Source organism: Miniopterus natalensis, chromosome 8 (assembly GCF_054644295.1).
Source record: "Miniopterus natalensis isolate mMinNat1 chromosome 8, mMinNat1.hap1, whole genome shotgun sequence".
Taxonomy (NCBI): Eukaryota; Metazoa; Chordata; class Mammalia; order Chiroptera; family Miniopteridae; genus Miniopterus; species Miniopterus natalensis.
In genome coordinates this window covers 4,144,442-4,165,183 of record NC_142088.1, presented here as the reverse complement: position 1 = coordinate 4,165,183, position 20,742 = coordinate 4,144,442, and the positions used below count along the sequence as shown (strand labels likewise).

Below are 20,742 nucleotides of genomic sequence, written 5' to 3'. Positions count from 1 at the left end.
GCTCAGCCCCAGTTGGGGTGTGTGCAGGAGGCAACCAATCGATGTGTCTCGTTTCTCTCTCCCTCTCTCCCCCACTCTCTCTAAAATACAATGGAAAAAATATCCTTGGGTGAGGATTAAAACAAAAAAACAAAAACAAGAGTTTCCGTTGCTTCACGTTGGTATCAGCACTTGATATTGTTAGACTCTTCAATTTTTGCCAATCAAGTGGATATAAATTATCTCATTGTGATTTAAATTTATATTTTCCTAATTAATAATGAGATTGAGCATCTTCTATTCTTATGGTCATTATGTTTCTCTTTGTGTCTTTATTTTTTTTTTCACAGTTAATTTTTTTGTTTAGATACTTTAGATTTACAGAAGTTACAAAAATGGTACAGAGTTCCCATATACCCTTTACCGAGCTGCTTCTTACGTTACTGTCTTACATTACTATCACTTATCAAAACTAAGAAATTAACTTTGGTACAATGCTGTTAAATCAAGTATAAAATTTACTCAACTCTTACCAGCTTTTTCACTACTATCCTTTTTCTGCTTGGGAATCTGGCCTGGATCCTACGCTGCAGTTACTTGTTGTGTTGCTGTAGTTGCTTCAGTTGTGATGATTCCTCAGCCTTGTCTTTCATGACCTTGGTACTTTTGAAGAGTGCTGGTCAGTGATTTTGTGGAATGTTTCTCAGTTTGGGTTTGTCTAATGATTTCTCACGATTAGATTGAGATTATGCATTACTGGGAAGGATGCCACGGAAGTGATGTGCATCGTATCGGGGTATATGACGATCACTTGGCTAAGCTGGTATCTGTCAGGATTTCTAACTTGTCATTTTTTCCTTGAAATTACTATACTATATTTTTGGGAAGATTTTTTTGAAACTGTGCAATTATTATGTTTCTGGTTAAACTTTCACTAGCTCATTTTAGCATTCATTTTTAATTGGACTGTTTGTCATTTGATTTTTTTGGAGTTAAAAAATATTCTAGAAAGTAATCCTTTTAGCAGTTACTATATGGAAAATATCTTTCCCCAGTTTATGAGTTATTAATGTTAACTTCTAGAAGAACAGGATTTTAAGTTGCATTTTCTAACTTTTAGTGCTGGTATACAGAATTACAGTTAATTTTTGTACATTAATCCTATATCCAGCCATCTTAGTATATCCCCTTATTAATTTCAGTACTTTGGATATACTGTAGTTTGCTTTGGATATTCTGTGTAGATAATCACATCATCAGCAGTAATAACATTCGCTTCTTCCATTCTAATCTTTATAACTTTTTTCTTATCTTACTGAACTGGCAGCTCACAATTTTACACACCAATAAATGATAAAAGTTCCATTTTGAATGAAAGCAATAGTAGCAAGCATTTTTTTCCTTATTCCTGATTTTTTTGTATGTTAATAGTAATAATTTTGATAATGTGGCAGCTGGTTATTAAAGGACAAAAAAGTTTACCTAAATACATGTCTTTGGGTTTTATTTGTTTTATTACCTTCAGTTTTTGTCGTTTTCCTCTGGAGTTTCAAGGAGGACTAGTATGTCTTTTTTTCAGGCTCAAAAGCATTAATTTATTCATTTATTTACTCACCCATCATGTGATGAGCAAGTCTCATTGTAGGACACAGAAATAAATGTTTACTCTCTTTAAGATGATCCTCCTTATCTATTGGTAAAAGCACTAAGACACAGCTAGAAAGTGGCAGTGCCCGAAAGGAGACATAACCAGGGGAGAGAGTACTGAGGAGAGAGATCTGTGCTGGGGACATGACTTCTTGGCCTTCCTCCTCTATCCTCTGAGATGAAATGAACTTGATTTATGTTTTGTGGGTGAGTTCAACATGAAGTCTTAAAGGGAGGATCTTTAAGATAGGAACATATTGCTTAAGGAAGGAGCCTTCATAGTATTTCTGTGCTCTAGAACCAGCAGTACTGTGTCAATGTGTAGTGAAGACTTTCAAGATATGTGATGTAAACAGTCCTGAGATTCTGTTTTTGGTAGGAAGAGCTTTACATTTTCTGTTGTAGAGTGAAGGGAGGGAAAGGGAAGTTTGCTTCTCATGGAAGACATTTTAAATATTTTGTATTTGTTAGCATGCTTGTAGCACCAAGTGATAGACAACCCTGGCACAAATAGACTGTAATAATAAAGGAATTTATTATTGCACGTATGTGGGAATCCAGAGGTTGTGCAGACTCCAGGCCCAGTAGCCAGTGACTTCATGGTGTTATCAGGTTGCCTTGTGCTCTTCAGTGATCTAGTAGTAGATTCTCTGAGGCCATGTTGGTAGCTGCTACATGCAAGTATGGTCAGGCTATCCATGCTTTTTTGACCACATCCGACAAGGAAGGGGGAAGTCGTATCTGCCAATCATGATAATGATGACAGTCCCCCAGGGAGTCATGCCCTAGTAGATTCTGATTTTGTTTAGACCTCAATATAGTCTGATTTTTAGGGTGACCGCAGAATTTATGAGTAAGTAGACAGCATAAAATTCTTTCTGGGGCATCTAAGGCCCAGGTGCATGAGCTTTTTCAGCATGCTGACCTGTTGGATTTTATCTCCTGCAAGCTGCCCAGTCTATGCTGCTATCAAATAGATCTCCAATGGAAATCTATAATAAATTTATTTAAATAAGGTACTTGAGAAATGTTCTCTGGAGCTTAGTAAAATAAATGCTAATTACTACTAATAGAAACTTGGAGTCATTGATCACACTTGGAAGCCATAACTGAAATATAATTTTGTCTTTATGAGCCATGTTGTACTTTCAGTAAACAAATCAAGCTTCTTTGGACTCAGAATATAACCTGGTGAAAAGTTTTGCCAGAATACAAAGCGCCAACAAAATTAAACAAAAGACCAATTCTTTTTCTTTAAATTTCAGTAAAGGTCCATGACTGGTATGACTTGTCCTTACAATTAATGTTAGATCTCTCTTCACCTGCTTCCTTTTGTCCTTCCTTTTTACCTGCCCACCCCACAAAAGTGGTCCCATTCCCAGTACCAGTTGTCTTCTTGGAGTGACTTCTCCATATCTTGGTAGACCATAGTTCTTCATCTAGGAGTTTTTCAGAAGAGATTTGTGGGAACTATATTCCCTGAGTTCTTGCATTCAATGCTGTGAATTTTCCTGAAAGTACTGCTTTAGCTGTTTTTCGTAAATATTGGTGGTGTGTTTTATTCAGTTCAAATTCTCTTTTTATTTCTTTATCCCATGGTTATTTAATTTTTAAATATTTGTGGATCCTCCAGATAGCTTTCTGTTACTTTTTACCTTGTATTTTTGCTATCTTTGGGTTATGGATGTGCTTTCTGGAGATGACCATCTAGGGTTGAAGAGAAGATACTGGTCTGAGCCCACATTATATGTGAGGAGCCCATAGGCACCTGGAGCCTATGCTGGTGGGCAGGTGTATGTGTCGACTGTGGGCTCGCCTCTCTTGGCTGCCGTGGGAGAAATGGGGCCAGTCCTGCTATCACCACTGCAGTGTTCTAGTAGCAAGGCTGAAAATGGGAATTTGTTAGCAGTCTGCATATGAGGCAACCATCCCCCACCCGCACTGTGCGCATGAGAACTCTGGCCGCCAGGCATCTACCCTTACATGGGAAATGTGATCTTCTTCCAAGAAACTGAATGATCCCAGAGAAGGCCCCAATGGCAGATCTAAACTCCTTGCAGGAAGAGCTGAGGGCGGATTCCTGGATCATTCTGGTAGACCTGCAAAACAGAGGAGGTGGCCATCTTTGGTCTCTCAAACTCTTCTACAAAGGCAGCTGCTTCATATATCACATTTCCTATGGGCTGTCTGTACTAAACATATGACTTTAGACTTGTGGTCTGTATGTGGTATGCCAATATTTATGAGAGTGGGAGCTATCAGTTTGGACATATGTACAGATGAACCACAGATAAAGAATGAGGTCTGCCGCCTACAAGATGGAGCCCTACTCATAATGTCAGAACTATCCCATTCAAGTCAATCTTACTTTTAATGGACCAGTACCCTAAAATGTGAATAGTATTTTGCCCGGTGACTGGATTACAGATAATTTTCATCTCAGTGCATTTCTGTATTTTCTAACTTCTCTACAGTGAACATATATTACTTTTGTGTTCAGATAAAATATTTTAAAATATTAAGGTAAAAATTTGTAGAATTATGAAATATAAACATTGAATCTAATCTAGTGAGCATGACTTAGGTGTAGGTACTGTGAAACTAATGATTTAATAGGAAACTGGGTTGACCAGAATTGTCTCTAAAGGTGTTTGCAAGACGAAAAATTGACAAAAGCTTTTAACAAGATCAGTTTGACTTCTCCATGAAAAACAATTGCAGGAGTCCTAAGGAAAGCTGCCTGGCCCCACCTGGCCAGCGTGGCTCAGCATTGACCTATGATCCAGGAGATCGAGGTTTGATTCCTGGTCAGAGCACATGCTTGGGTTCCGGGCTCAATCCCTGGTGGGGGGCGTGCAGGAGGCAGCCAATCAATGACTCTGTTATCATTGATGTTTCTATCTCTCCCTTCCTCTCTGAAATCAATAAAGATATAAAAAAGGAAAAGAAAAAAGAAAAAGCTGTCTGGCCCCATTCCCCAGGTCATAATTCCTAAAGGAAGGTAAAATTACACCATAGCCATGGACTTAACAGAACAAGAGTATCATTGTCTCTTCTGCTTGGTCCCCCATTCACTTGTGATGGTGTTCCTGCTGGGGAAGGGCAGGAGGCTTTGAAGGCTTTCCTACTAACCTCAGTTTTAGAGAGGAAATGGATACCTATCTTTCATTTACTCACTAACACACTTGCTTCTCTCTGTCCCCTGTCCGCAGGCAGCTGGCTAAGAGTCTTGGGCAGGCTGGTGACATTGAGCCTGAAACAGAAGGAATACTAACAGAGCATGGTGTGGATTTCTCGGATTTCTCTTCAGAAGTTCTAGAATGTCTCCCTCAGGGCTCACCCTGGACAATACCACCAGAGGAATTCAGCAAGAGAAGAGATTTAAGGTAAATATCTGAAACTCTTTAAGAAAAACCTGTTTCTACCTTTCTGCCTTCTAACTTAATTTTCCCAGGAGCTGGGCTCAGATGTTTCCATCTTTCCATCAATATTCAAGTTCAGTTCAGTTGAGAATTAAGTGCTCTGTTACCAGAGGTTATCAAATTATGGCCCGCCAGCTAAATCCAGCCCACTGCTTGTTTATGTACAGCCCATGAGCTAAGAATGATTTTATATTTATAAATCTTTGGGGGAAAATCAAAACAAGAGTAATCTTTGAAAATTATGTGAAATTGAAATTTCAGCATCTGTAATGTTGCATTGGACACAGCCATGCTTGTTCAGTTGTGCATTGTTTCTGGGTGTATTTTTACACAACAAGAGAGTTGAGTAGCTGTAGGAGAGACCTATGGCCTGCGAAGCCTAAGAGATTTGCTCTCTGGCCCTTTCTAGAAAAAGTGTGCTGACCTCTGCTCTAGACCATCCTGATTTCAAAAGGCACAGTTGCCACCTTCCTTTCTCATTGCTCTACCCCACAGATCTGGTCAAATAAAGACATGTTATCTGGTTAGAAGTGCCTTCCTTTAAATGGGCCTCTTCAGGCACAGAGCAAGGGATTCAAGACTCTGCTTGGAGCTTCATTTTAAAGCTTTACTTTTAGGTCTGGAATTTGTTGGAAAGTACTTTTGTGGTATTTTTATAACAACATCTTCTTTGAAGATGTTTCTTCATTGTGGGATGTTAGTTCTTTTCTGATATTTCTCTTTAGAATTTGGTTTCAGAACTGGCATTCATTTTGGATGCCACATGGAGATAGTTAGAACCAAGAAACTTTTCATACAACCCACTGAGGCTGTGGAAGGTTTTTTGCTAAGGTCATCCCGTGTCAGAGTCTTTTCCACCACACTTGCTCACTTTGTGCAGCTGAACTTACGGTCCCTTCAGCTCCTGGTGCCCGTTCCTCCACCCCGTTTGGGAACCCTCCTTCTGTGTTCCCTCTTGCTATTGTATCTTTTAGGAATTTACTGCCTTTTTTTCTTTTCTTGCTAAAGGTAGGCAAGGAGGAGATGACAGTTAGTCCCTTTTCCTACTTGTTAGTAGCTTTGGTGGAACACACTGGAGTCTGTTAACTGAAGTCGCTGTCCTGGCCTTCAGCAGTAACCACTGTTCTTGGAACTCTGCTGGCCCCTTATCTTGTCTCAGGGCCTTTGAGATCTTGAGCTCAAAACCTTATTCTTTCTGAACCTTTGTTTCCTCAAATACAAATCAAGGGGATTATTATCTGAGAGCTTCTCCTAAATCTAGGAATCTTTAAAAAAAATGTAATGAGAAAAGGTCAGAACGAACAGCTGAACTTTTTTGTTTGAAATATAGGTTACTATAGCCATTCTGCAGTCACTATCAACATTTTAAATGTACCTACCCTTTCACCCCAAAACTCCGCTCCCAGGAATCCATCCTACTCAAAGTAGTATACAAGGATGTATACTCATTATTGGAAAGGCACCGCCGCTAATGACTATCGATAAAGGATGGTTCAAGAACCTGTGTCATATCAATGAGACAGCATCCCCTGCAGCCGCACGAAAGGAGCTAGGTCCGTGTGCACTGTCCTGAAGCGAGGCTGTTGTAGAAAGAAGCAAGTTTCACTTTCCTAGCTATGGACAGTGGGAGATGTGATGATAGGAGGAAGCTCAGAGAGATGAGATGCCAAAGGAATGTTATGAGAGAAGCCAACAAATGTGTATGGTCTTTAGAAGCTAGAAATGGCCAGGAGACAGCTTCTCCCCTAGTGCCTCTACAGCTGGACACAGTGCTGGTAACACTTGGGTTTTATCTAGCCCAGTGAGATTCACATTGGACTTCTGACCTACAGAACTGTAAGATAATAAATTTTTTTTGTTTTTTTAAAAAAGAAAAGAAAAGCAAGTTTCAGAACAACATGAATTTGAGCCCATTTTTTATATAGTCAAATAATATAAAAATCTATATAAATGTATATGCATACATATACATATATACACACACATAAAAGTATATATGCATAACAAATTCCTGGAAGGAAATTCAGACTTTTTTCTGTGGTTATTGACAATGATTAGCATGTGCAGACTTAGGGGAGTAGTAGGAGGTAGGGAGGCAATATTTTACTTTTCATTTTATAACTTATTCTAATATTCAAATTATTTTAAAACAACTTTATAACTTAAAAATTTTAAGTGGGACTATCAGAAAAGAGAGGTGCTCAACCATTTACAGTCTTACTTGTAGCCTACAGGTAAATAATGTCACTTCAACAAACACAGAGCCCAGTGTTGCTCAGTCCCCTCTCATGGCTCCACCTTGTCTTTTTCTTTGGTCCCCATTAGCTTTTGGGTAGACCACAGAATAGGAGGCCTTGCTCTGCAGAAAGCCTCTGTTAAAACATACCAATGTGTCCTGCAAATGGCTCCAGAGATACAGGGGGCTTATGGGATGCTCTCTGCTGTTAATATAGTAACAGGGATTTTTTTTAAAAAATCACTTTAACCTCCAAACACTTTCTCTCTGCCTATTATCTCGAGTATTATGTTTCTAAAATTCAAATCTGACTTTATTTTATTTTATTTTTTTACTGCTTTGGCCAAAAATCTTTCAACTGCTTCCTGGTGCATTAAAGTAGTAATCTCTTATTTTAACATTACAAGTGTACTTACTACTTTACTAATTTATTTTGTGTATTATAAATTTACATAAAAGAAAAATTAGAATGAAATACATTTTTAAATATTTTCATTTTACTTAGAAAAGGTATAGAAAACATATTAATAATTTTACTTTTGATGAAAGTAATGTGGTTGAATATTCTTTATTTTTAAAGTTTTGTTTTAACAATTTATGATGTGGAAATGCAAAGGTCTGATTATAAGTTCTGTAAATTTAGTACTTAATTTTTATTTTAACTGAAAAAGATACCTGAACTTACTAAATCATAGTACTCATTTTTCATCCTACTCGCTGATTATATTCAGATCATTTTGCAATCCAGCTAATGAATTTCCATCTTTCATGTTAGTTCTTGTTGACTAATTGAAAGGTGCTACATTTTCAGATTTTTATGGTTCATAATCCTTGGTTATTCTTCAGTTGGCATCTTTAAAAACTAGTTAGAAAATTCTGTCAGGATGTTTTAAGTGTATAGGTACGAGTAGTTTTGTAGTTTGTACACTTAGATCATTTTAGGCTCCTAAATTGTATAACAATAGAAACATTTCAAAACATCCATTTTAAAAATTTTATCTTCAACACTTGAGTTTCTTGTTTTATTTTGTGTAAAAAACAACAACTTTTTTTCTCTTTGTTAAAAAGTCACCTTTACCTTGAAGGGATAGATTAAGTGTGTTTAATTTTGTCTAAGTATCTGCTCAGTAGCATATGATTGACATTCATTGTTTTGAAATCATAATGTGACTGATTATGAATTCCTATTAGGAGGGGATATCAACTTTGCTATTTTCCTGGTGTTGGCAGTATTAGTATTATTATTAGTTTAGTGTTATCTTTAGTCTGTGGATCTTTGCAATAATCTTTTTTAGCCACTCGTCTATTTTGTAAGGATTAGTTTAGCTAAAACTGGATAATTTCTGTAAATCCCCACTGAAAGCTGAAAGCATGGGAGCTAATGGGAGTGCCAGTGTCATTGCCTTGTTGTTCTGGAATGCCAACTTTCATCTGTACACCCCACTTTCCACCTGACCCACACACCTGGTGAGGGTGCACTGTTAATTCATGTGGTTATGTCATCATGGTTAGGTTTTTATTTTTTACCGTAAAAAACATAAAGAGAAGTCCATAGTATGCTGAAGTACTTGGATCTGATTACCTTTCCCTTTTCATTGGCTGGTCTTGTGATAGATTTGTTCAGTTTTTAAACTACCACATATTTCCTGAACACCATCCATGGGCAGTGGGGAATGAGCAATGAACAAGTATCGATCTGGTCTCTGTTCTCATGGAGCTCTCAGTCAGAGCAGAAGAGCATGGGTCAGACGTGTCCAGCAGCAGTCAAATGTGGACTGGTAATGGAGGAGAGAGGTCCTTGGTACAGGGTTTATAACACTGACTTCTTCTGCTCGGAGCTTCATACCTTCACAGAGTTTTTAATTTTCCCAGGAATGTCAAAAGAACTAGGAATGAGTCCCAGTGCTCAGTAAAAAACATGTGCTATGAGTAAATTAATAGAGTGTGTAAATTCCTAAATAAAACCTTCTATGTCTTTTCCCTTTTCTTCTGTCCCATATACATTTATTTCTATGTATTATTATGTATGTATATATCATATATGCCAAGTAATAAGTTAGTCACTGGAGATACAAGGACAAGGAAGGCCAGCCTTTATTCTTCAGGAGTGTGCTGTTTCTCAGGGCGGCAGATTTATACGCAGGTAAGTTACAGCAGAGTCTGTCAAGTGCTGTAGTATCTGCATAAACAGACTGCCAAGGTCGTTTGCTGGTGCTTGAGCTGAGACCTGAGAAACGAGAGGGAACTAGAGTGACTACGGTAGGTTTCATTTCCATGATGAGCTGTGGCTGCAGAAAAGCTGACATGGTCCCCAGGACTCCCAGGTCCTTCTGTGACAGGGCTCACATCTCTTATGGTTTTGATACCTTCTTGACCCCCTCTGCTGGGCCACCCTGCCATGGAGCTGGCAGTGTTGCTCTGGCTCTAACTATGTAAGGACTTCAACATACCGGTTTAGGTTTGGTATTTGAACAATTATATTTGGAACAGAAAAGTTCCATCAATCTTTAAACCTCATAATCCAATTATGTCAGTAAAATTCCAGTTTTGTAGTCCAGTGGAATTGGGGTAATATTTTGCAAACTGAAGTTGAGAGAAATAATGTTTATTTTGAAAAGAAAAATGGTTGGTTAGCAATTTTCAAGAAGTAAGGCTGGTGTGAACTCCTAGGGGCGATCTGGCCCTTCTGATTGGGAGCACCATTTTCCGGACCTTAGGCTCCATGTCTGGAGAATCCCTGCTTGCATGGCCTAGACCTGCAGCTCTCTTTAGCAGGGCATCTGAGGTTAAAAAAAAAAAAAAAAAAAAAAAAGCAACACCAGTACTGCAAGCCTTTGGGGATCAGGAGGAGAATGTATCCAAAGGAACTGCTACAGGGGGTAGACAAGAAACCCCAAGGTGACTTCTGAGACTGGCTCCAGTTCTTTGCATTTTCATTGATACTGTTTTGTTTCCTTTGTTGCTAAACTGGAATAGGAACCAAAGCTTAAAAGCTCGACTGAAGTGGGAAATGAAAACCTAAGTATTAAGGGGAAACACCACGCTACAGTGATTTTTATATTTTTCCTATAGTCAGTAATATTGCAGAAGTTTGGGTCACGTCACTTTTTAGTAAAACTATGAGGTTCATTGAAGCAGAGGTGGTCTCTATAGTTTTTCACAGGAGAACTTGTGGATATCTGTTTCTTTACTATTTCCTCAATAAAAAGGAAGCCCAGTGACCTCCACCGGACCATTACAAATGTGAAACTTGGCACTTAAAATTGCTTGCTCTAAATTTTCCAATTGCTTTCTTTTTTTTTCCATTTAATGTCGTTCTGCCAACTAGTGATTTTATTATTATAAACAGGACATTGTATTCACTTTTAAGAAGAAATATGAAGCTGGAGGTAAAATTACAAACTGTAGCTACTCAGCTGCCAAAATAGAAAACAATGAGCTAAAAATACTGAGCACAGAAAGGGTGTTGTGGTAAGAAATATTGAAATATCTTCAAGATGGAACTGTTCCAAATAGACAGAAATTTCCTCTCACTCCAGGTAAAACCAACCTTGAAATAGCAACTTGAAAGCAGAGACATATAATACTAACCTCTTTCAGGTCAGCCCTTTTGTGGGAAAGCTTTCAAACATAACTAACATTAAGTGACTAATAATCTTGTTGTTTATCAGGAAGTCCAGTGTAATTTAAGTGACATTAGAAAAGGTTCCCCTGGTAAGGGAGTGTGGCAGCATGGAAGGGGCACTAGAAGTTAGTCCGCGCTTTCCCAGGGACTAGCTGGGTGATCCTGGCAAATCAGTTAAACTTAGGAAGACAGAGAGAGCAGTTTCATCTTTTGTAAAATGAACTAGTTGACCAGGTTAGGATTTCCCTTAAGGTGTTGGTAGGTCACAGGTTCTTTTGGATTTTAATAGGTATTATGGAGCAAAAGGGGTCTGTAGCCAAGTATTTTTAGTAAACAGTGAGTTAACAGAGTTCTTAGAACTTTTTCTCATGGGCCATCTCATGCAAGTGTAGTGTTCCTTAGATTACACTTTGAAATCACTAAACTAAATATTTCAAAATGTACTAGCTCTAATAGTTTTTTTGTGGATGCCTTAAGGTTTTTTATATTTAGAAGATTGTCATCTGCAAATAGAGATAGTGTTTCTCCTTCTTTCCAGTCTGGATGCCTATTGGTTTCCTCTTACCCAATTGCTCTGGCTAGAACCTCCAGTGCAGTGTTGAATAGGAGTAGCAACAGTGGACACCCTTGTCTTGTTCTTGATCTTAAGGGGGAAACCATTCAGTCTTACAACATTAATTATAATGTGAGCTGTGGGGTTTTTGTAGATGTCTTCTATCAAGGTGAAGGAAATTCCTTCTATTTCTAGTTTTTTTGAGCATTTTTCTTATGAATATTGCTGGATTTTGTGAAGTGGTTTATCGTGTTGATGTGATTTTTGTTCTTTACTAATATATTTCATTGATTGACTTTTATATGTTGAGTCAACCTTATATTCCTGGGTTAAATCCCTTGATCATGATATATAATCCTTTTTATGTTGCTAGATTTGGCTTGCTAGTGTTCTGTTGAGGATTTTTGCGTCTATATTTCTAAGGAATCATGGTCTGGAATTTCCTTTTGATATCTTTGTTTGGTTTTTGTTTGAGAATAATGCTGGTCCCATAGAGTGAGTTTTAGAAGAGTTTGTGAAGAATTGGTGTAAATTCTTTAATGTTGGATGGAATTTACTAATGTAGTTGTCTGGCTCTATGCTTTTCTCTATGGGAAATTTTTTATTATTAATTCAATTTCTTTACATGTTATAGGTCTATTGAACTTTTCTGTTTCTTAAATCAGCTTCAGTAGTTTGTATCTTTCTATTAACTTACCCTTTTTCTTGGTTTTCTAATTCATGTCTTTCTTTCTGTGATTTCAGTGACCCGTGATCAACTGTGGTCTGAAAATATTAAGTGGAAAATTCCAGAAATAAATAATCCAAAAATTCTAAATTGCACACCATTCTGAGTAGTGTGATGAACTCTCACGCCATCCCACCTGGGATGTGAATCATCCCTTCATCCAGCATCTCCATGTTGTATGTATGCTCCCTGCCTGTCAGTCCCTTAGGAAGCCATTTCAGCTACATCAGCTGCTGTGGTATCACAGTGCTTGTGTTCAAGTAACCCTTGTTTTACTTACTGGCCCTAAATTGCAGGAGTAGTGATTTGGATGTGCCAAATACACAATGCGGACATGCCAAATACGCAATTCAGACATGCCAAAGAGAAGCCATAAAGTGCTTCCTTTCAGTGAAAATGAAAATTCTCAACTTAATAAGGAAAGAAAAAATGTATGCTGAGGTTGCTGAGACCTACAGTAAGAGAGGTTATTCTATTTGAAAAACTGTAAAGAAAGAAAAGGAAATTTATGCTAGTTTGCAGAGAGACCCATATTTATGTAACTTTTATTATAGTATATTGTATTTTTTTATTATTGTCATAAGACCCTCAGTGGATGCCTGAAACTATGGATAGTACCAAACCCTATTTATACTGTATTTTTCTATTCATACATATATACATACCTGTGATAAGCTTTAATTTATAAATTAGGAATGGTAAGAGAGTAACAGTAATAACTAATAATAGAACTATTACAGCAATATTCTGTAATAAAAGGTATATGGATGTGGTTTTTCTCTGATAACCAAGGCGGTTACTAAGTGACTAGTGGGTAGCATATACAGTGTGTGTGACTGGATCGGACGCAGGGATGATTGTTGTCCAGGTGGGACAGAGCAGGATGGCTCGAGAGTTCTTCGTGTTACTCAGTACAGTGGGCAATTTAAAACTTATGAATTGCTTATTTCTGGAATTTTTCATTTAATCTTTTTGGGCCACAGGTGACTTGACCACAGCTGACTGGAACCATGGAAAGTGAAACTGTGGATAAGAGAGGACTGCCATATGTGAATAAATGTGTCTAGGATAAAAGAAGGGAGAAAAAGGAAAAAGACAAGGTTATGTTTAGCAAGGGCTGGGATTCCTTCTTGTTTCTTTGTGATCTTCCTAGGAAAATGAATATTGATAAAATGCAGTCCAGTGCCTTTAAAGGGTTTTCTATGTAGTGTGAAAATTACATAGGAAAACATCTTAAAGAATGAAATATTAAAATTACTCTAATAAAATGAGGTACAACTTCTGTTTCTGACAAAGCTAGAGTATACCCGTTCCTCCTAGGCCTGCCTTCTTACAGCTGAAAACATGGACATAGCACAACAAACACACATGGTAAGATCCCCCTCCCCAGAAGAAGACAAGCTGCCCAGGGGTCTCAGGACTTGAGGAACAGCACGCCAGTGGTTCCCCCGAGTTGCCTTATTATCCCAGGCAGAGTGCTGTAGGAGTTGCCAACATGGAATGGCCAAAAGAATAGGAAAAACAATCTCCAAGAGACACCTTTGTCCTCTATCCAAAAGACCAGGGGAAAGGTGGTCTAACAACAGGAATCCTTTTTGGCAGTATCCGCCATACTCCAGCCAAATAACAATGGAAAAGATACACACACACATACATTCACTCCCCGTGGTTCATTGGGGCCAAGCAAGATGTTAATATTCCACCCCCCACCCTGTCCCATGAAATCAGGCAGCAGTGCTCCAGTTCCCCCTACCTGGTGGTGTCCGTGGAGCTATGCGGTGACTTAATCTTCTGTCCTGTCTGTCACACTCCAGTTCCCCCTTTGGGAGGTGTCAGCAGGTCTGAGCAGGGAGCTAATCTTCCATCCCTGCACAGCAGAAGCAAATTAAGTCCACAGTGGAGTATCAGTACACACCTATCGGAATGACTAAAACTAAAAGGAAAAGGCAGAGTTGGTGAGAAGTTCCAAGCAGTACCAAATGCTGGTGCGGATGCAGAGGAAGCGGGTCACTCACACACTGCTGATGGAGATGTAAGTTGGCACCGCCATGCTGGAAGCACTTTGGCAGTTTCCCAAAACACTACACACAGCCACCATTCATCCTGGTAATTGCATTCCTGGGCATTTATCTCACAGAAATGAATACTTATGGTTCATACAAAAACTACACAAATTTTCATAGCAGGTTTATTTATAACAGCCCCAAACTGGAAACAACCCAAATGTCCTTCCATGGGTGAATGGTTAAACTGTGGCACATCCACATCATGAATGACACTCAGCAGCAAAAAGGAATGAACTGTGGATACCTGTAGCAGCTTGCATGAATCTTCAGCATGCTATGCTGAGTGATAAAAGGCTAATCGGAAAGATTCTATTTATATAACATTTTTAAAAGACACATTTTGGAAATGGAGAATAGATCTGTTGTTGCCAGGGATTGAGAGAGGCAAGGCAGGAAGGAGTTGGATATGATTATTATTAAAAGACAACTAGAGGGATTTTTGAGATGATAGCAGTTTTCAAATTATTGAGGTAGTGCTTACTGAACCTACACTTGACAAAATTGTATAGAACTTAATAGAAGCAAGAATGGGAAATTAAGATCAGTACATTGTATTGATGGCAATATCCTGGTTTTACTGTTGTACTGTATATAATTTTGTTAGATTTTACCGTTGAAAATTGGGTAAAAGGTAGATAGTGTCTGTTATTTTTTACTGCTACATGTTAATTGACAATTATCTCAAAATAAAAGGTTAACAAATTTTTAAAAAAGAACCAGGTGAACACAGATGAGAAAGTAGTAATTAATTTTGCATGAGGACGCTTTAAAGCCAGGTAATCTTTGAACTCGGCCTTGAAGGATGAGTAGGATTTCCATTGGCTTTTGCCTTATTATTGTTATTAAAAAAGAAGAAAAAGCAGCTAACACCATTACTGACATCCCCTGAAAAGACCTCGCAGTAGGGGGCTGTGCCTGTAGGGCCCTTGAGCTGTGTCAGCCACCTCAGGCCAAGGTGAAATTCGGGAGACTGGGACTGTGAATTAGAGGGCAAGAATGAAACGCTCGGATGGGGAAGCATGAGCAAAATTTGGCTATTAATTGCTTAGATACCAAAAGGAGAAGTCCAAGTGGCAGAAAGGAAAATGGGCCTGGCTCTCAGGGAAGACTGGGCTGAGATAGCTGCTGAGGTGTGTGAAAGTAGGAGTCGGAGCCTCCAAAGTGCAGGAATATACTGTGAGCGCGGGGTCTGAAGAGGAGGACCGCGGGGGACTCTGAAGAGCTCCGGCGTTCAGAGGGTGGAAGCTTCTTGGGAAGAGTGGGGTTGGGGGCACGGAAAGAAGAGTATTAGAGGGTGAGCTTCCCCGGGCTCTGCTGTGGCGAGGCCAGAGAGGACAGAGGCCACTGCATTTAGCCCTCAAGTCCTTTCCTTGTCCTTTGGATTCTCACCAGCGGCTTCAGTGGAGTGATGGGAGCCAAAGCAGATTGGAGTCAGTGAGGGGTGGAAAGGAGGTAGAAAAGTGGAGGCACTGAGTACAAACATCTCCTTTAAGGAGCCTTTCGATGCAGAGGAGATGAGAGGGAACCATCGGAGCAGGACCCTGAGGGTGTATTTGAGAATGGAGAGCTTGCTGGCAGGCCATGGAGAGGGAGCTGGGGAAGGACATACACATTTTTTGGACTCCTCTTCGGAAATTGTCTTCAGAGCCTAAGGCACATTTTCAACAATGGCAAATCTTCATCTTTTGAGAGTGGCTTTGATTTTTGGAAACAGCTAAGTCAGTTTAGAGCCAAGAGTGGTAAATCAGGTGGCGATCAAGCTGGATAATACAACTTCAAAACAAAAGTATAATTATAAAGTAGTAAAACTGATTTTCTTGTGAAGCTTATGAATTGGCTTAGAAAGTAGTTCTTAAAGAATTCCAGAAGCCTCTGAGCAGCTGTGGCATTATTTGGTAAGTATACAGAGTTTGTAACTCAGAGGAAGACACTGAAGTGCATAGAAGTTCTGTTACATGTGACGAAATTGGTCTCATTACTTTATATTTACTCTCAGTGCGCAAATGTAAAGTTGCCCTATAATCTTCTTGCCTGAGAGGTGACTTAGTGGAATTACACCAAAGTTTGTATATGGAAGAATCAGGAGTTTCAGGTTGTGATTGTTTAAACAGTTCTCCTGTGGTCTTACAGATGTAATTAGAATTCCTAGGATAGGAGTGTTCCCACAAGCATAATAATACTTTAAATGTGTGTTCAATTATCCTTTTCTATAGTCATATTTAATCGTTTCTTTTTGAAATAGAGTTACTTTGAAAATATTAAATCACTAGCATAATCTTGACTGTCAGACCTGAGCCCAGTGCTGGGCACATAGTAGGTACTCACTGAGTGTCCCTCTCCTGCCTTCTCTGCCTTGGGGCTTGACATACGCCAGAGGACACAAGAAAAAGAGCAGTTCCCTAGTAGTAGATCATCTCCATTAATGTTCAGCTCCAAATATTCCAGATAAAGAAATTTACTTTGTTGTTAATGTGACAAATAGACACATACCAGAGTGTGTCATATATTGAATGCTTCTTCTATACCTTTTTATATGAATTATCTCATTTAATTATTTTATATTTGTGTAATACCTTATTTAATCATTGAAATAATCCCATGAAATAACTTTTCCTATTTTGCGGATGAGGAAACTGTGGCTCAAGCTGTGTAGTCACTTGCCCCAGGTCTCATGCTGAGAGGGACAGAGCTGGGACTTGAACTCAGGTCTGCAGTCAGGAAGCTCTTATCTGCCATCCTCTAGTGTCTCGACCTTCTTAAACCCATGCCCTTAATAAACATTTTAAAATAATCAACCCAGAGTACTAAGTCAATCAAAACACCGCACACTTCCCCTCCCCCATGTTAAGGAAAAAGAAGTTAAAGCCAATCCCTACTGGCTAGAAAGTGGGATATTGCTGTACTTTTCGTAATTTGAATTTTAAAAGCAATCTTTTTCAAAGTTGAACTGGTTTTTAAATAGAAACTTAATACTGCTATTGTGCCATGCCCTCCCTCTGCCTCCCCACACCTGAGACACTCATTTGCCCCCAGGAGTGTGCGGTGTGGACGCATCCACCTAACCTCCTGTCCTGGCTTGTTAATGAGGAAGCATTGGGAGAGAGCACAGCAAGTTAGCCATTCTAGGAAACTTCCACAGCTGTTGAATTTAGACTATTTTGGCCCCAAATCACTGAAACCACTGGAGCTCGTGTAAGCAGAAAGGGGAATTTAAGGATCCTCTGGTGACTTCCAGAACCCAAGGGTGGGAAGTGAGGCAGGAAACCTGGAAGGGCTTCTGTCTTCATCTCCGCCCTCCTGCTCTCTCCTGTCTGGTTCCTTCTCCCCATCACTCAGACCAGCCTCTTTTGCTTCTCATTGGGGTGGCTGCTACCCAACAGCCACCACAGCCTCTCTTCTCCCCCACCCTGGGGAGCTTGATCTCTCCCTCTTGTCTCCACACACACCTCCTCCTTATCTCTCTCCCTTTTTCAGTCCCAGTTTGAGATTCTGGGCTGAGGGTTCATTTGTCCTGGTTTGGGTACCTTGCTGGTTTGGGGGAGGGAGCGTCAGGACAGGTCACGGTCTACCACACTGCGTTCACTGGTTCTTTTTCTACTCACATGGCTGAAATATAAGAAGTAGGTTTTAGAGACAAATTTGGCTTGAATCCTCACTCCCTCAGGAACTTATGAGGTATACATTCTTGGGCGAGTTACTTAACTCCTCTGAGCCTTACTTTGTCCTTCAAAGAAAATAGTCTAGAAGAGATGGTGAGTCTACATGAATCACTAATTCAGGACGTTTAGCGGAACTGGTTTGTTAAGGGCCCATGTTAATGAAGGCATCATCTTAAGTAAGTGGCAGAAGAATTTGAAGCCAGTGCGTGGAGGATGCTGAATGCCAAGCTGAGGACTGTTGTGTCAAGATAGCTGCAAGCTAGTGAACGTTTTTGAGAAAGGAGCATAATCTCATGCTGTGTTTTAGGAACTTCATCCTGGTGGCCAAATGCTAAAGGGTCTGAAAGGCAGGCGAGGAGAGGAGACTGGAGTCCAGTTGGTGAGAGCTGCTTCTGTAGGAAAAGAGGGTGGGATTATGAGTTCAGGACCAGTCCAAGGCTTGGTGAGTAAGGACTGGTGATGGGGGTTGGGCTGACGTAGAGGGAGTATGCTAGGAGTCTTGACCCTGTAAGTGCAGGAAGAGGTGCACAGGTCGCCTGGGGTCACTGGGTCACTCCTGAAGATGGGGTGGGAATGGACTAGTTCTCTATGTTTTACTCAGTACATTCTGTAGCCAAGGGAGTGCTTACGGTAACCAGGGTGCTGCTGTTAGAGCTTGACTTGCCCTGCCCACCTCAAAGGGAGACAGTAGGGTTTTTTGTTGTTGTTTGTGTTTGTGTTTTTGAGAAAGGAAACCTAGGTGAATTCCAGTGCCTTATTTGGAAACTCTCTGGAGCAAACAGTAATTATGAACACGTTTTCATCTCAAAATCTATGTATTTAGTATTAAAATCAGCCAGGAAGTCATCACCCGCCTTTTTTTAATGTTTGCTTTTTTTAAAACTATAGAATCAGCTCTGTGAATAATGAAACAGAACTTTGGCCCCAAGGTGAGTATTTAAAAGGCATACAAGACTAGACTTGGCTTTCCCCATTAATGAGAAAGAAGAATTCACTTTTTTTTTTTTTTTCTGTTGAGAGCTACAGATTTCTACTCATGTTAGCCAAAGTAATAATAATGAGTCCCCGATCATCCTGAAATACAGCTGGCATTGACTTAGGCATTTATTGTTTGGTATATTCAAGTAGTTGTTTTCAGCAGTAATTTTAATTAAAATGCTAAAATGCTTGGATGTATCTCTAAGTCTCTCACCTCACTGAACTGGGACTGTAGTAAATGTTCTTAGTATTTTACAGAACTGAGCAAGGTCTGTTAAGGCCCATTCACGGTGCTTTAATCATCCTTTTAATAAGAAACAATCATTTGGGAATACATTTTCCAGGCAGTTCCCCTGCCTCCGAGGGGGAATATTTTGAGGCCTCCCAGTGACCACAGCATTAAAAGCCTTGACAGGGAAGCCCTAGAATTCTTGAAGAGCTGGGCTTTTGAAAGATTCATTGTTGTGGAATCTCCCTTTGAAAGAGACCACTTTATCTTGCTCCTAAACATCTATAGGACAAACATAGCACTTTCTGAAAAGCAGTTCTGGGTAATGTAGAAGAACAAACGTATGTAGGTAATCCTGTATGGGCAGTGTGTAATTTGAAGAATGATAGTTCCATTTTTATGGTTGCCATAACAATCATACAGTTGTGCAAAATATGTGTATAGCTTTTATAAAAGGGAGCTGGCACCATTGTAATGATTCTTCTCATATCAGAACAACTGTTTTCAGATCTGAAAAATAGGGGTGGCTTAACCCTTCCCCAGTTAGCTCAGCATGTTCCCTGAGAAGGCTCTTTGGAGCTCCAGGGCTGTTGAAATGTATTCACCACGTCCATTTGCATTTAGCCTGATAAATGGATCGAGAATTAAGGATGATGATCCTTTCAACAGCAGCTTCTGAATTCCTAGCTTGGGAATTCAGAGGATGGGAAAAAATACTGTTCCTCAAATAGAGACCGAGGAGTGATGTCTAGACATAGCTAATTCCTTGACTTGTGACTATTTTTAATTCTACCCACTAGAATTTAAATCCATTAAATACCGGCCTTTGCCCCATTGCATTGAAGTCTCTGATAAAGTCATATTAAAATTTGGTTACAATTTCTGTTTTATTTTTACATATTAACTATGTTGCTTCTGGAAATTGCGTAGCAAATTAAAAAGTGTAGTATATCTAAGTGAAAATATTTCTATGTATATTCATTTTTAAGCTACTTTTTCCCATTTTTGTATATTCTTTCCAAAAGAAAGTACTCGGGACTTACTTTCTGTGACACACCAAGGAACATCCACTTTGAATAAATTTGACATCAGAACTCTGTATTTGGATTTTCAGGTTGAAAGTAAACAGTTGTCAGATTTGGATTTGGTACCTAAGAATGAAGACATTGTCAACCTAGTCAACAATAGAGAAACTTTTTCTGAAAGAAATTTTTGGCAACTATTATTTTTGCCAAAATGTTTCTGGGATGTTTAAATCTTATGATAAGTATGGAACTAAGGGTAACTAGAAAAGATGTCAACTTCCATGGAAATAAAGCTTCTAGGTCTAATTCACTTCTTCTAACACCTACTCTCTTGAATTCCTGTCCCATTAAATCAAAGCTCTGCAGTTCTGGGACCTTAGGCATGTTACTTAATCTCCCTGAGCCTCAGTTTGCCCATCCATAAAATGAGAGTAAAAAATAATACCACCACTATTATAATTCTATTTTCTCAAGAGGTGATTTGTAGGAGATGGGGAAAAAATGTTTTAATGAGAGCAAGGTTTCCCATATATTGAAGACCTGTAATATGTTTATACTCTGTTGAGATTTTCTACATTGTATAGAATTTTTTATGC

At 39.2% G+C, this 20,742-nt stretch overlaps 1 protein-coding gene across 5 annotated transcripts in view; it reads left to right on the top strand.

Annotated features, from left to right (window-relative positions):
* DIS3L2 (DIS3 like 3'-5' exoribonuclease 2) overlaps nucleotides 1-20,742 on the top strand; it is a 213,744-nt gene that overhangs the window by 90,510 nt on the left and 102,492 nt on the right. For all 5 annotated transcript variants that reach the window (XM_087819517.1, XM_087819515.1, XM_087819516.1 and 2 more), the window contains one exon: nucleotides 4,839-5,012. In XM_087819517.1, coding sequence (XP_087675643.1) covers nucleotides 4,839-5,012 — 174 coding nt within the window. The remainder of the gene's footprint in view (nucleotides 1-4,838; nucleotides 5,013-20,742) is intronic.